The sequence below is a fragment of the Hevea brasiliensis genome, chromosome 14, assembly GCF_030052815.1.
Source record: "Hevea brasiliensis isolate MT/VB/25A 57/8 chromosome 14, ASM3005281v1, whole genome shotgun sequence".
In the NCBI taxonomy this organism is placed as follows: domain Eukaryota; kingdom Viridiplantae; phylum Streptophyta; class Magnoliopsida; order Malpighiales; family Euphorbiaceae; genus Hevea; species Hevea brasiliensis.
Genome location: NC_079506.1, coordinates 31,289,928 through 31,303,150, shown reverse-complemented (window position 1 = coordinate 31,303,150; position 13,223 = coordinate 31,289,928). Strand labels below are relative to the sequence as shown.

At 32.7% G+C, this 13,223-nt stretch overlaps 1 protein-coding gene across 1 annotated transcript; it reads right to left on the bottom strand.

Moving 5' to 3' along the window:
- Positions 1–10,649: 10,649 nt before the first annotated feature.
- On the bottom strand, positions 10,650–11,638 carry LOC110641174 (ethylene-responsive transcription factor ERF109-like). Its single transcript, XM_058135439.1, has one exon. The coding sequence runs from the start codon at positions 11,591–11,593 to the stop codon at positions 10,772–10,774; it is 822 nt and encodes a 273-aa protein (XP_057991422.1). The 5' UTR covers positions 11,594–11,638; the 3' UTR covers positions 10,650–10,771.
- Between the last annotated feature and the right edge of the window lie 1,585 nt (positions 11,639–13,223).

Here is a 13,223-nt window from a genome sequence, read left to right as displayed (position 1 = left end):
GGCTAGAAAAGAGAAGTCGAGATCCTAGAGGAGATCAATCACATCCACTAAAGGGGCAATTCTATAGCCTAAATTAGCAGAGGTATTGGGAGTGAAAGAAGTCGTAGAAGATGGAGTTGAGTGGCAGGTACCTATAGAAAAGATAGTAAGTACCAGCTCAAATTATAAAAAGTTATAGCAAGTGTATACCTCAGGAGAGTTGGGCGAAGGAACATCTCCTTGAGGATCATCATCATCTTTAATATATGCTACCTCCTATGTAACATGGTCACTCTCAGAGGTGGCTGGGCCCTATACCTCCTCACCAGTTCTAGAATATCCCTAAGAAGGAGTGCTACCTATAAAAGATGTGTCTGCACCTGAAAGAGTCCTTGGGTCAGTATCACTGATGTCTAAGACCTCCACTGGAACTGTAAGAGAAGCTTGAGGCTTCCTGGGCTTAGGAACATAATGACTAAAATGCCTGACTGGAGGAAGAGAAGAACTACCCTGCCTTTTCTTCTAAGGTAGAGGGGACTTCCTAATCTTGGGCTTGTACCTCTTAGCTGGTACTTTGACCTTTTAGGGTGGAGGAAGTTGTGGCTAGGAGGAGCACTCTCTCACTTCCTAGAAGGAGGAGTAGGTCTAGAAGAAACTGCCTTCAGGGCCATAGTAATAAAGGGAGTAATAGGAGTACGTGGTAGAGAACTTAGAGAAAATAGCAAAAGTTAGTAAAATCATAAGTATAATAGAATAAAAATAGTAAAATAGTAGGTACCTATAGCCAGAGGTTTAACAACAACCTCATGGAACCTGGAGGACCACCAACTATGGAAGGTGCGGTAAAAAGGATCAATAGCATCCATAGGAATCATCTGGCATACATCCTGTAGTTACTTAGGCCTGTAACTCTATCTACCCACATCTGCTGGGGAGGACAGGCCAATCCTACTTCCTGTAATTAGGTTGGCATGAATAAGGATGCCAGAAGGAACACCTTGAATGAAACCCAGTTGGCAGCACTAGAGGGAAGGCTCCCAGATGGCAACACTAGAGGGAAGGCATGTATAGCTCTAGTCCAAGCTTCACTATGCCTAGAAGAGTGCCAAAGATGGTACTAGTATGCAGGTGCTGAATAGTAGTGAGCATTATCTATGAAGGTAGCTCTGGAGTGTATAAGCCAAGTGGGGAGGCTAATAGATTCAAGAGACTCCATGTCATCAAAAAGAGTGAAGCTAGAGAAGTCTAGTGCAAGAAGTTGGACCAAGTGCCTTAGTACCCAGTTTTCATCCCAAGTGCAAGCTAGAGGAGCAAACCTTCTGCCAAAGACATTATCAATAGAGACTTGTGGACTGTCTGCCAGCTCGAGTAAGTAAGAAAGTAGCCACAGCTGAATAATCCAAAAGGTGCCACTTAACTTGCTCAGTGGCACATCAGATCCCATAGTGGATAAGGTTCAAAAAACAGAAACTAGTAGCATGGTACCAAGAGCACAAGGTTAGCTCAAGGCGAGAAAGCAAGCTAGTGACAAGTACTCAACAAGAGGGGAATCCATAAATCAAACACCAAATAAACAAAGTATCATCAAACTGACTGATGCCTATGCTATGTTCAATGAGGGCGCCATAGGAGGTGAATTTGTCCAGCTTCTTATATCTTAAGGGCAACTTTGTAAAGGAATTGGGAACCTCGTTGCTAATGATAGGTAGGCCTCTTAAGACTTTAATGTCCTTTAATGTAATAGATGTAAGCCCAATTGGCAAGATGAAGGAGTTGTAAGACCTGGACCACAATCTCAAAGAGTCAACTGGCAAGTTAGGGCAGAAAGGTGGATTGCATCTACTTAGCTTGATGAAATCATATATGCCCAGTAGCTTTTAAGTGTGAGAGAAATGGGGCTAGAGTCTATTTATCCATGCCTCCTAGTTGGAAGAATGCTTCGACTAGGACTTAATGTCACCTGGACAAGGGAGGGGTTGTAGTTCATGACTGAGTAACAACTCCTAGTAGCTTCCTAGAGGAAAAGGAGGTAGCAGGATGTCATGCGGTAGAGCAAAAGGGCTAATGGTAGCAGCCCCTGCTATAAGGCCCTGTAAGAAAGGTTAAGTAATGTTAGGTACCTAGACAAAGAATTTGTGTTAGATAGAGTAAAATAATAGAGGAGCACAAGACTTACTAAAAGAGGACAAGTCGAACCTTACTAGAGCTAGCATCTACAGATCCCGAAGCGCCAATACTTACTAGGTTAGAAGAGCTGGTACCTGTAAAAGCAAAAGTCAATACCTAGTTGTCATGACCTGAGCCCATGGGCCAGACCGGCACTAGGAGCTGGGTCGGCATAAATGTAACACCCCTCACCCGTCTACAGTGTAGCTGAGCAAGGTGTGCTACATAGGGTGCCGGAGCACCCTATTTTATCTTACTTTATTCCTTTAAAAATTTTGTTCTCGTTATATTTTAATATCAATTATTTTTCTATGGAGAAACCAGCGTAGTTTCCCCTGTTTCTATTATCATTTGGCGTATTTTACTATTCACCTGCTTGAAATTTCAACAATATTTTCACAATAAAATCTCATCAGTTATTTTCATAATCATCTCATCACACATTCAATTCTTGTAACTCATTTGCATACATATCCATTCATACTTAATTTATGTATCAAAATTCTCAAACTTCATAATTTACACGATTTACAAGCTAATTTCATAAATTCACAATTTACATGATGTGCAAATTAATTACAATACCATAATTTACATTACAATTAATAACTAATTATAAATACATAAAATAATTTTTGTGAGCCTTATCTACATGCATTGTTGAGGAGGTGACAACTTGAACACTTTTGACACTTCTGTAGATTCAAAGTCCAAAATCTCAGTCTAATATCCACTGGGCTTTATCTTTAGTATCTGTGCGAAGGAAACAAATCCATCATACTAAACATTTCTGCTTAGTGGTGCAATAATATAACAAGAAAATAATATATACAAATAAGAAAGACTGAAGTATAATTCTAAAGTACAATTTAGATCATCGAGTATCAATTAAATTTGGTATAATATTCTAATATCAACTATCTTATATTCTATTTTGTCCCTCTTTGGAAGTGCTGAGTTTATACAGTAATAATATTCGATATACAGATTAATTCTAGGAGTATTGTATTTTTGGTTTTTACAATTCTGAAAATTTCATTTGTACTACTTGATTCAATTATGTTTCCATTGCTAATCTTTTTCCTCATTTCATTCAATACTTTCTAATGTTTTTAATTACTAATTTTCTTAAATAATTTTAATAATTTACACTGCCCAGGTAACCTATGACAGGCTGACTAAACTGAATAACGGGTCGTTGGCACTGGACATCGCGGTGCCTCGGGCTGTCATACCATGGGACGCAGAACGTCAACCACGTATGCAGTCAGTATGGCTAAAAAGTCATGATAACATATGAGTGCGGGCATAAAGCCATGAGTGCGGGCATAAAGCCATGAGTGCGGGTATAAAGTCATGAATACAGGCATAAAACCTTACGCAGTACTGCTAAAATAATACTCTATTAGCACGCCAATCTATCCAATCTGACACACGTGTCTAGGCAATACATGGGCACATAGTACCATTAAATGTTAATATATTATTTTTTATGACTTCATTATTTAATGATAAATTCTAATTATAATTTATAACATTTCAATTCTATTAGAAGTATAAATTTTTAAAATACATTTTTAAATAAATTTTACCTTCATCATAATTCATATGTTTATTCATTATATCATTTGTGTTGATTACATTTCACAACAATATCTCTCATGTACCATTGTACTCAAAATACTTTTTCTTTCTACAACAATGAGAAATAATGTCTCATTCATACATTAACATAATTTATTTATTCATTACACTATTTATATATAAATTATCAAGTAATCCATGAACATTTTATGGATATCAACCTCACTATCTATTTATCATTTAGCTAATTTATTACACCAATTTACAGGTGCCTAGGTTCAAGCATTTTCATTTATATGTATCTAGATTTAAGTATTTTCATTTGTATTCATAAAAGAAACCTAAGTCTCAAATATTATTTGCATATCGTTTATACCTTTAATATTTCATTTATAGTCATTTATAAATCACATTTCAAATTAAATTAACAATATCCCCTAAGTTCTACTTGTGATGAGAATACAACCCTCATCTGCATATTTACATAATTTAAACATTCATTAAATCATTTAAGTGGGGTACCTTTCACTCGATTAATTTTGGTTGTTACTATTCACTTGGTCATTCCTACACAAAAGTTGACTTTTTAATTCATAATAGATTTGTTAAGCCTAAGTTCACCAAGATACCACATTTTGCATTTTATTTTTGTTGTCATTGATTTCTAATACCATTTCAAAGCTTATTTTATGTTATTCAAAATTTTTAAATTTCATACCTTAAGTTTACTGTTCCATTGGTCATTGTTACAGTAGAAATTTGATAAAATTTTCTTCATCAAAGTTGTTCCTTTATGTGTCTTCTTTAATTTCCTTTTCGAATCACTCCATTTGGAGTTTTGTAGCTCAAGTTATGGTCAATTTACCATAACTGGCCGGATTGGTCCTTATCTAGATTTTCTGGGCAAATTTGGTTCTGCCAGATTTAGTGTCCTAATTTGGACTAGCAATTTGAATTGGTTAGGTTCAAAATTTGAGTTTGTGTTCTTCATGAAAGTTGTTCTAAATTGTCTAATCTTTCCATTGATATAAAATTCAGGTCATTTGGATATTTTCACACTGAGTTATGGCCAATATTATTCATTTAGTCAATTTCCAGGACCAGCAGGTTGGTTACTGGTGGAAGGCTCATGGAAGTGTCTCGGAAAGCTGAAGAAGAAGAAGGAAAATCTGATTTTTTTTTCTTTGATTTTTATATCTTTTAATTGTTTTAAGAAAGCTTATTGCATTGTGATTGGTGGAGGCATATTAAATGACATCATCTTATGTCATAATTCCAATTTTTATTCATTTTCTTTTCTTTTCTTTCCTACTCTTTTTTAATTTAATTTTTAGCAATATTTATTCATATTTTATGTCATATAATTCACTTACTTAAATGGACAAGTTAGTCAAAAATCGTCTCTGAAGGTGAAATGACCAAAATGCCCTTCGTTTGGCTTAAGGAGCCAAAATCATTTGTACCAATTGATAAAATTCTCCTAACCTTTTCTTGGCATTCTAATGCTATCTAAGGCTCCGTAACTCTTCTTTGGCATCCCAGAAATGATTTCACGGGATTCCCTTCGGGTTTAGGGTTATTAGCTGTCTTCACCGCCACTTCCCGTTAGGGTCACTCATCACTGGGGCACCGACTCATTTAACTTTGTTGTATTTTATATCTAAAATTTTTCCTTAATTTTTCTTATACTTATTTGAATTATTTATGACTCCTCACTCTAGTCTAAATATAGTTCCAGACATTCTAGCTGTCCGGACAGACACCGGTCACCGAAACAGTGGAATGTACGGACTTGCTAAAGTGAGGGTGTTACAATAAATCCCCCGAGACCCATAGTGAGCCTTAATAATCCCACATCCATAATCAGGGCCCAAATTTGAGGCCCATCATGCAAATAAAATAAGATAAAATATTATATTATATTTTTATTCAAGTCAACCCAACCCGATGACTATTAAAATCTAAAGTCAGGGGAGCCCAGCTCAACCCTGAATCAATCAATTATAAATTATATAAATATCATAAAAATTTCATTTATTAATATCAAAAACTTAAATTAATATAGTTTCCAACAAGGCTCATGCTACTGCTAACACATGCGGAGTTCTAGATTTTAAATTTTGAAAATAACAAAATAAATAAATAACTGATGTTAAACCTACGAGGAAGAAAGCAGGTTGCTCTGAAAAAGAACTATTCCTGTAGCCTGGAAAAATGGTGAATAGAAGTGAGCGTTCGACTCAGAAAGTAAATATTTATTTTACATACAATTTCTATAACTATTTAATTCTAATGCATCCTTGGAAATGAAATGGATCATTTTTATACAAGTCAAACAAATCATATTAAGTCACATCAAAGATAATCTGGAACACTCATGTACCCGTGTAAAATCCATACTCACATATACGTATATGGGGAGCTGATCTCCCTACCCAGCTCTCTTAATCCAAGGCCTGCTAGCGAGATCAACTTGAGCCCGACTTTCGCTTAATAATCCATGTGTGGGGGCCAATGAGATCAACTCAAAGTCGTACCTACCCTGACTTATCCATAATAAGGATCGAATCCCAGCGAGTCAAGCTCCAGCCGCGTCTACCCGTCTTACCTATATCCATATACTTCACATATACACTAACTCAAATACACAGCTCCAGATTATCAAAATACAGCAACCAAAGTAATATCATCAAGTACAAATGTAAAACAGGGCATGCCTAATATTTAACTACATAAATATAAGTATAAGTGATGCATGAGTATGCAAAAAATATAATAATATTAAAATTATAAATAAAATAAATATATATTCACAACACTTTTACAAGCTACTGAGGTGGATAGGCGGAGGAAGAAGGCTATCTCAACTCACCTAAATAATATATCAAAATTTATTAATAAATAACTTAAAACAAAGCTGTAGAGAATCAAAAAATAACCTTAAGGTTTTGCCGAAAATATGACAGAGTTTCTCCTATACCTAGGACCTGCCCCTCTTGCAAAAAGGTTCAAATAACACTTCTAATTTCTAAATTTCCCACAATCATAATTCATCAATAACATATGGCCCCTTCTGGGCCCTCCAACTCAGGCAAATCTTACATAATCTAACAATTCAATTATAAGGCTTAAAATGAATATTTTGCAAAAGTCATTCTAGCTAGCTCTAAAAATTCTAAAATTTTGTTCCGCGGTCCTTAGCAATATTATAGAGCTAACGCAAAAAGAATTATAATTTTCCAGCTACCCACGAATATTTTATAAAATTTTATTCTAAACTCAGCACTATAAAATTGATGAAACTCAGAGTTTCGGTTTATCTATGCCAATTTTGATGCTTGGAACGCGTCCGGAGCATCTAAAAATGATGAGGTAGTCTATAACTTTGACCCAGTTTCGATGTGATTCCTGCAGCTTTTCAGCTCGGCTCAAAATTGCAGATCCGGGTAACGGTCGAATTGCCACGAAATGAAAGTGCTTATGCAAAGTCCACAATACTAGGGGTTAGACTAAAATATTTATATTTATATATAAAATAATTATTTAAAAATTAGGGGTTTTACACTAGTGAGATGAAAATCGGATTGAGTTTCCTTTATAAAATGGATAGACAGTTCATCAAATTCAACAAATAGTCACAAACAATGATCAAACTCAACTTATAGAAAGCTTAGTAAGTTTAGAAATTACATATAGTAGCGAGAGAAAACAAGTTAGTACTAGGCAGGAGGAAGGCCAGTTGTGTGCACACTCATAAGGCAGTAGAGGTAGCACTTAGTCCAGGAATGCCACTTCTAATGGGGGAAACCTATGGTACTACTAGCAGTACTTATGGAACCGCTAGTAGTTGCAAGGTGGTAGGTACCTGAGTACCAGCCAATACCTGTGAACCAGATGAAGAGTCTGATGCCATCTCTACAGACATACGGAACATAATGAGTATTCATAAGTAGCAATAGTCAACTAAAAAAATGTAAGTACCAACATACAAATATGACATTCATATTTAACAGATATAAGCAAATTGCAGGTACCACCTGTGGATACCAACCAACATAGAGCAGGAACCTATGAAATTCCCAAATCCAGTAACAATTAACAAAACCCAATCACAGTTTTAACCATTACATAGCAAATTAGCCTCAAAAAGTGGTGAGAGTCACAAATTTATCAAGAATAAGAAGCAAAGAGAATACCTTGAACTAACAAAGTGTAAAATAGATGAAGAATCAGCAAGGAGAGGCATCAATGTAACTCATACAAGGGCCAATGAGACGTCAATGAAGGTATTAAATGGCCAAAAATCGGATGAGGAAAGGAGAATGCTGTGAGAAAATCGTCTAATGGCCAAGCTTGGGATCTAATAGCGATGAAGTGGTGCGCCGACAAGGTGAAATGGGCGACAAATGATTGGGGAAGGTGAACGGCAAGGGAATCATTAACAAGGAATCTTGAATCGCACCAAAGGAAGAAAGAAAGGAAGAAAAAAAAGAGAGAAGGGGAGTTGTGCGCTGAAGGGAAGAAGAAAGAGAGAAAAAGAAAAAGGAAAGAGAGAATTGAAATAATGGTGTTCTCTTGGGTGATGGTGGTAAAGTAAGTTTGTTTTAAATGACATTGGGAAGGTAAATCTGCAATAATTAAGAGTTTGCAATGGTTAGAGTTCTATGGGTATGATAGCGTGCAGTGATTAAACTTCTATCAAGAATTGAACTCTTGTTTGATAGAATTAGCTTGAATTTCAAATTTCTAGAAAGATAACAGGGAATATTTGATTAGTTTTAAACAGCAGAAGGTGAGCTAGAATTAGTTATTGTCCGCTTAGAATGACTTAAATAGCCAATCTAGGTACATGAGGCAATTGTTTACGCTAAAAATAATTAAGTTATTTACTAATTATTTTTAGGCTTGAAGAATTAATTAAATTAATTTTTTTATGAAATTAATTTAATTAATTTGTAGCCTGAGATAATTAACAATTTAATTAAAGGTGGTTATTGGAGATAAGAAGGTTGACAGCAGTTGCAAGTAGGTCTTAGCAGTTCAAAGCAGTTTCAGAGAGTAGTCAAGTTATTGCAGAATGTGGGAAAATGTGGTAGAGTGGATTCCAAAGTCTTCCAAATATCTGTAAGAGAAGTTATAAGAGTCATATACACTGCGACATGAAAAAAAAAAAAAAAAACCCAACAACATCAACGACACAATTTGACTTGTAGTCTTTATTTTTACTTTTATCAGTCATTTATTTTTTCAAAGCTTCTTACATTTAATTTCAAACATTGTACTCTCTTTTCAATTAATTTAAACGTCCTATTGATTTCCGAATTGCTTGCCTTTTAAATTTTTGGAGTAAAATTAATGAAATTGCGTCCAGGTGATATACTCAGTATCTGGCACACTTACACAATTATTAAGCTGTGTGACAGCCAAATTATTTTCTAAGAAAGCAACATTAATGAGTTTATATTTTTTTTCTATTTAACACTTTAGTTTTTCCTGTTATTTTAAACATTAATTTGAATTTTATTTAATCCTTGCAATTTGAAAAGTATAATTATGCAGTTCCTTTATTTTTAAGTATTGAATTATTTAGGGCCATAATGATAATTTCTCTCTTTTTAATGTATTAACTAATAAAAATTTTAATTTAAATTTAATGGAGGAACTAAAAAGTGAACAAAATAAAAATACATTACTAATTAATATATTTTTTAAAAATAAAATTATTAAATAATTAATTTTTTAAAATAAAAGACTGAAAATTTTTTTTCCTAACATTAATTATAATGAATTTAAACTCAAACTTAACTAGGTTTTTTTTAAAAAATAAAATTTAATTAGAATATTTTTATTTCTTAATGTATTTAATTTAAATACATTTATTCTAGAATAACTATAACGTTCAAATATAATTTAATTATTAACCAACTTAATTCTCTCTTTCTCTATATGGTCAAATCCTTTTCTTTTAAGTTCTGTTTGTTACATGAAAAATAATTTATATATGAAAAATATTTTTTAAATAAATATTTTCTATAAAAATATTTTTCATTATTTAGTTGTAATGTTATATTATATATATATATATATATATATATATATATATATAAGTATTTTCATATTTTAGTAAGATTATCAAAATTTAAAAAATAGAAAATAACTTCCTCTTTTGAAAGAGAAAATCGTTTTTTTTAAATGACTTAATTTTTTCTTTAATCAAAAAAATATTTTTTAACTAATTTCTGAGTACTCAAATACTAGAAAATATAGAAAATGTTTTACGATAAAATATTTTCATGAAATAAATAGTCTTAAAATGAGTCATACTATATTATGGCTTTTTTTCAAATATAAAAAATTTTATTCATATAATAAGAGTAAAAATTAATAATGGATTGAGTTTAAATAAATAATTAAATGAAAAAATTAATTTAACACTATATTTGGGAACATTAAACAGAAAGAAAAATAAGAAGAGAAGAAAATTTTAAATAAATTAAGCCCATGTGATAATTTGTGCGCATGTCAAAATAGGTTCAAATAAAATATGTTATATTTTAACCTGATATAATGCACATGTTAAACATGATTCACCAAATGGGTTTCTCTTTATAATATCTTTATAATTTATATAATGGGCAAGTCCTCTATTAGCAGTCATTATAGGTGGCAATGGCATCGCACTTTTAATTTGCAAGCATTAGTGCTAGTGGACACGCTCGTACAACTACCAGTGTCCCTTGCATCAGGTGGTATCCGATTTGTCTTTCAACAATCCATACGTGGCCCGTGTGGGTCCCACTCCACTTTTCTAGTTTAAATTTTCCCTCTTAATCAAACACGCTGATCACCCCTTAGGAAATCACTAAGAAATCGATTATGAATTTTCTCACAGAAGAAAATTGTTAACTAATCCGCGCACATTTTATCAAAAAGAATTATTAGAATTATAAAAATTGACATCCTAAAATCATTAACTAATGATTCTCTCTGAAAAAACATATGAAAGAATCATTAAGACGAAAATAATAATTTTGAAATTTGATCATAACATAGTAGTAGCAGTGCCAGCTGAATCTGAAGAACTCCCTCCAAAATCCATCATCGTCATCCATTGTTCAATTTCATCGTCTCCAATCTTTTTTTCTATGAATTCACATTCCTGACCCAGTTCCATTTCCACTTCAAATTCTCTTGCTTTCGAAGAATTTTCTTTCTGTTCTTGCTCTTGATCTTGAGTGCTTTTCTCTTCCAAATTTGTAGTGTTGCTAATGTTGTCAGGAAATGGAAAATTGAGCTTCGCTCTCGGCCCTCGAAACTCAATCGCCGCCTTATCATAAGCTCTAGCAGCTTCCTCCGCCGTGTTAAAAGTCCCTAGCCACACCCTCCTTGCCTGCCGCGGATCCCTGATTTCAGCTGCCCATTTGCCCCACGGCCTCTGCCTTACTCCTCTATAATTTTTCTTCGCTCGTTTTCGTGTCACTTTCTTTTCCTCTTTATTTGGCGGGAAAAAGTTGCATCCTAGGCATCCACTGATCCTGCAAACATTGCACGTGTCAAGATCCGATGGTGGCAGTAATGGGTTGACAAAACCAGCGGTAACAGTATTGGCGGAAGAACTAGCAGCGAAGTGTGATGAAGTAGCAGAAGCAGTAGTAGAGAACTGAAGGTGAAACAACTCCTGTGAGAAATCTGTTAATGTGGCAGTAGCGCTACTAGTGGTAGCTTCGCCAGAGACAACATTTTTTAGAGCAGCAACCATGATTGCGGATTCTTGTTCTTGGGTAAGACGAGACGGTGAAAATGGCGGAGCAGAAAAGTCATCGGCTGGAGCACCGGTGAGTTTGGGTTGCTTTGATGAGTGCATGCTTGATTTTGGAGAGGAGTGTGTTAATTTTGGTGTCTGCAACTGAAGAACACGGGGTTATATACGAAGAGAAGGTAGTGTGACGTGGAGGGCCAGCTGTGTGACGCATTTTGTACGCGGGTTTGAAAGGATATTAAAGGCACACGTGAGGAAATTGTGGGGGCAAATGAAGCGGTTGGCAGAAGTGATATTGCAGATTACGTCATTAGTTTTACATTGCTATGATGAAAAAGGACGAAGACAAGAGAGACCCACACCATATATTTAATTATTTAGGGACTTATCAATTTACCTTATCATTGGACATTTGCCTTTTTAAGAATGGAAAACAAATTAAAATAAACAATTCTATTTTCAGTAGAGTTAAAATATGTTTAAAATTAAATTTTTAATTAAATAAATTTTTATATTTTTAATAAAAGTTAAATAAGTTTGTATTTAATAAAATATTATTTTTAATAATAAAATATTATTTTTTAATTTTAAATTTATTTGACCCTTACCTCAATCTACAGGATCTTATTTAATCTCTTTTCCTTTTAAGAATGGAATAAGCTTCAACTTTTAAGGATAATATTTAATTTTTTTTATTTATTGCATAAATCCTAGCATTTTATAAGTCTAAAAATTTTAAATAATCAATTTGACTGTTATATATTTGACCTTGACTTTTCCTTTCTGTTACCAATCTCGTCAATCTCTCATTTTATAAAAGCAAGGTTGAATGAAAACTTTTATTATAAAAATAAGAGATTGAAAAGTGAATATAATTTTAATTATATAATTTTTTTAAAAGTTTATTATATAAAAAGAAATAAGAATAATTTCAAAAAGAAATAAACATAAATATTATAATTTTATTATATAAAAACGAAGGAATGAAATATAAAAAAATAAATATATAATTTTTTAATAAAAAAATAATTTCAGTTTTATATTATATAATTTTTTTAAAAAATTATTATTTAATCACTTTTAATTAACTATTTAAAAAATACACTAATCAATTTCTGTATTTTTTATTTCCTTTACTCTTTAATCTATTTATTTGTTCTCCACTATTTAATGTATTGAAAGGTGAGAAAAATTATTGTTACAAGAATTAAATATAATTCAAGAGTTTGAAAATAGAGGGACTATGTATTATATTTTTCAAATTATAAAAATTAAATGAAATTTAAATTTATGCCTTAAAAAAAATTAAAAGGCTAAACAGTGCCTGAAATAAAAATATAAAAATTAATTAATATATATTTTTAAAATAAAAAATTAAATAATTATTTTTATTATAAAAGGAAAAAAGAAATGGTTTTATTAACAGATGGACGGATGTTTTAATGCATAGTGAGAGTTTTGGACAGCGTGCACGTGTGAATCATTTTGACAGCAGAGCATGTGGCGAGACAGCTATAAAGCTAGAAAAGGATACCTATGAGACGCGGCGACGGAATGTTGCTTTTTTTTTTTTTTTTTTTTTAATTATACATAAAGGAGGCTGGTGTTTGGTATTCATACTATTAATATACATTATTTATTATTTATTAATTATATATACTCAAACTTAATTACTATATTATTTATTCATTATATATTTAATTTAAATTTCTAATATAGAAACTTTGGTTCAAAT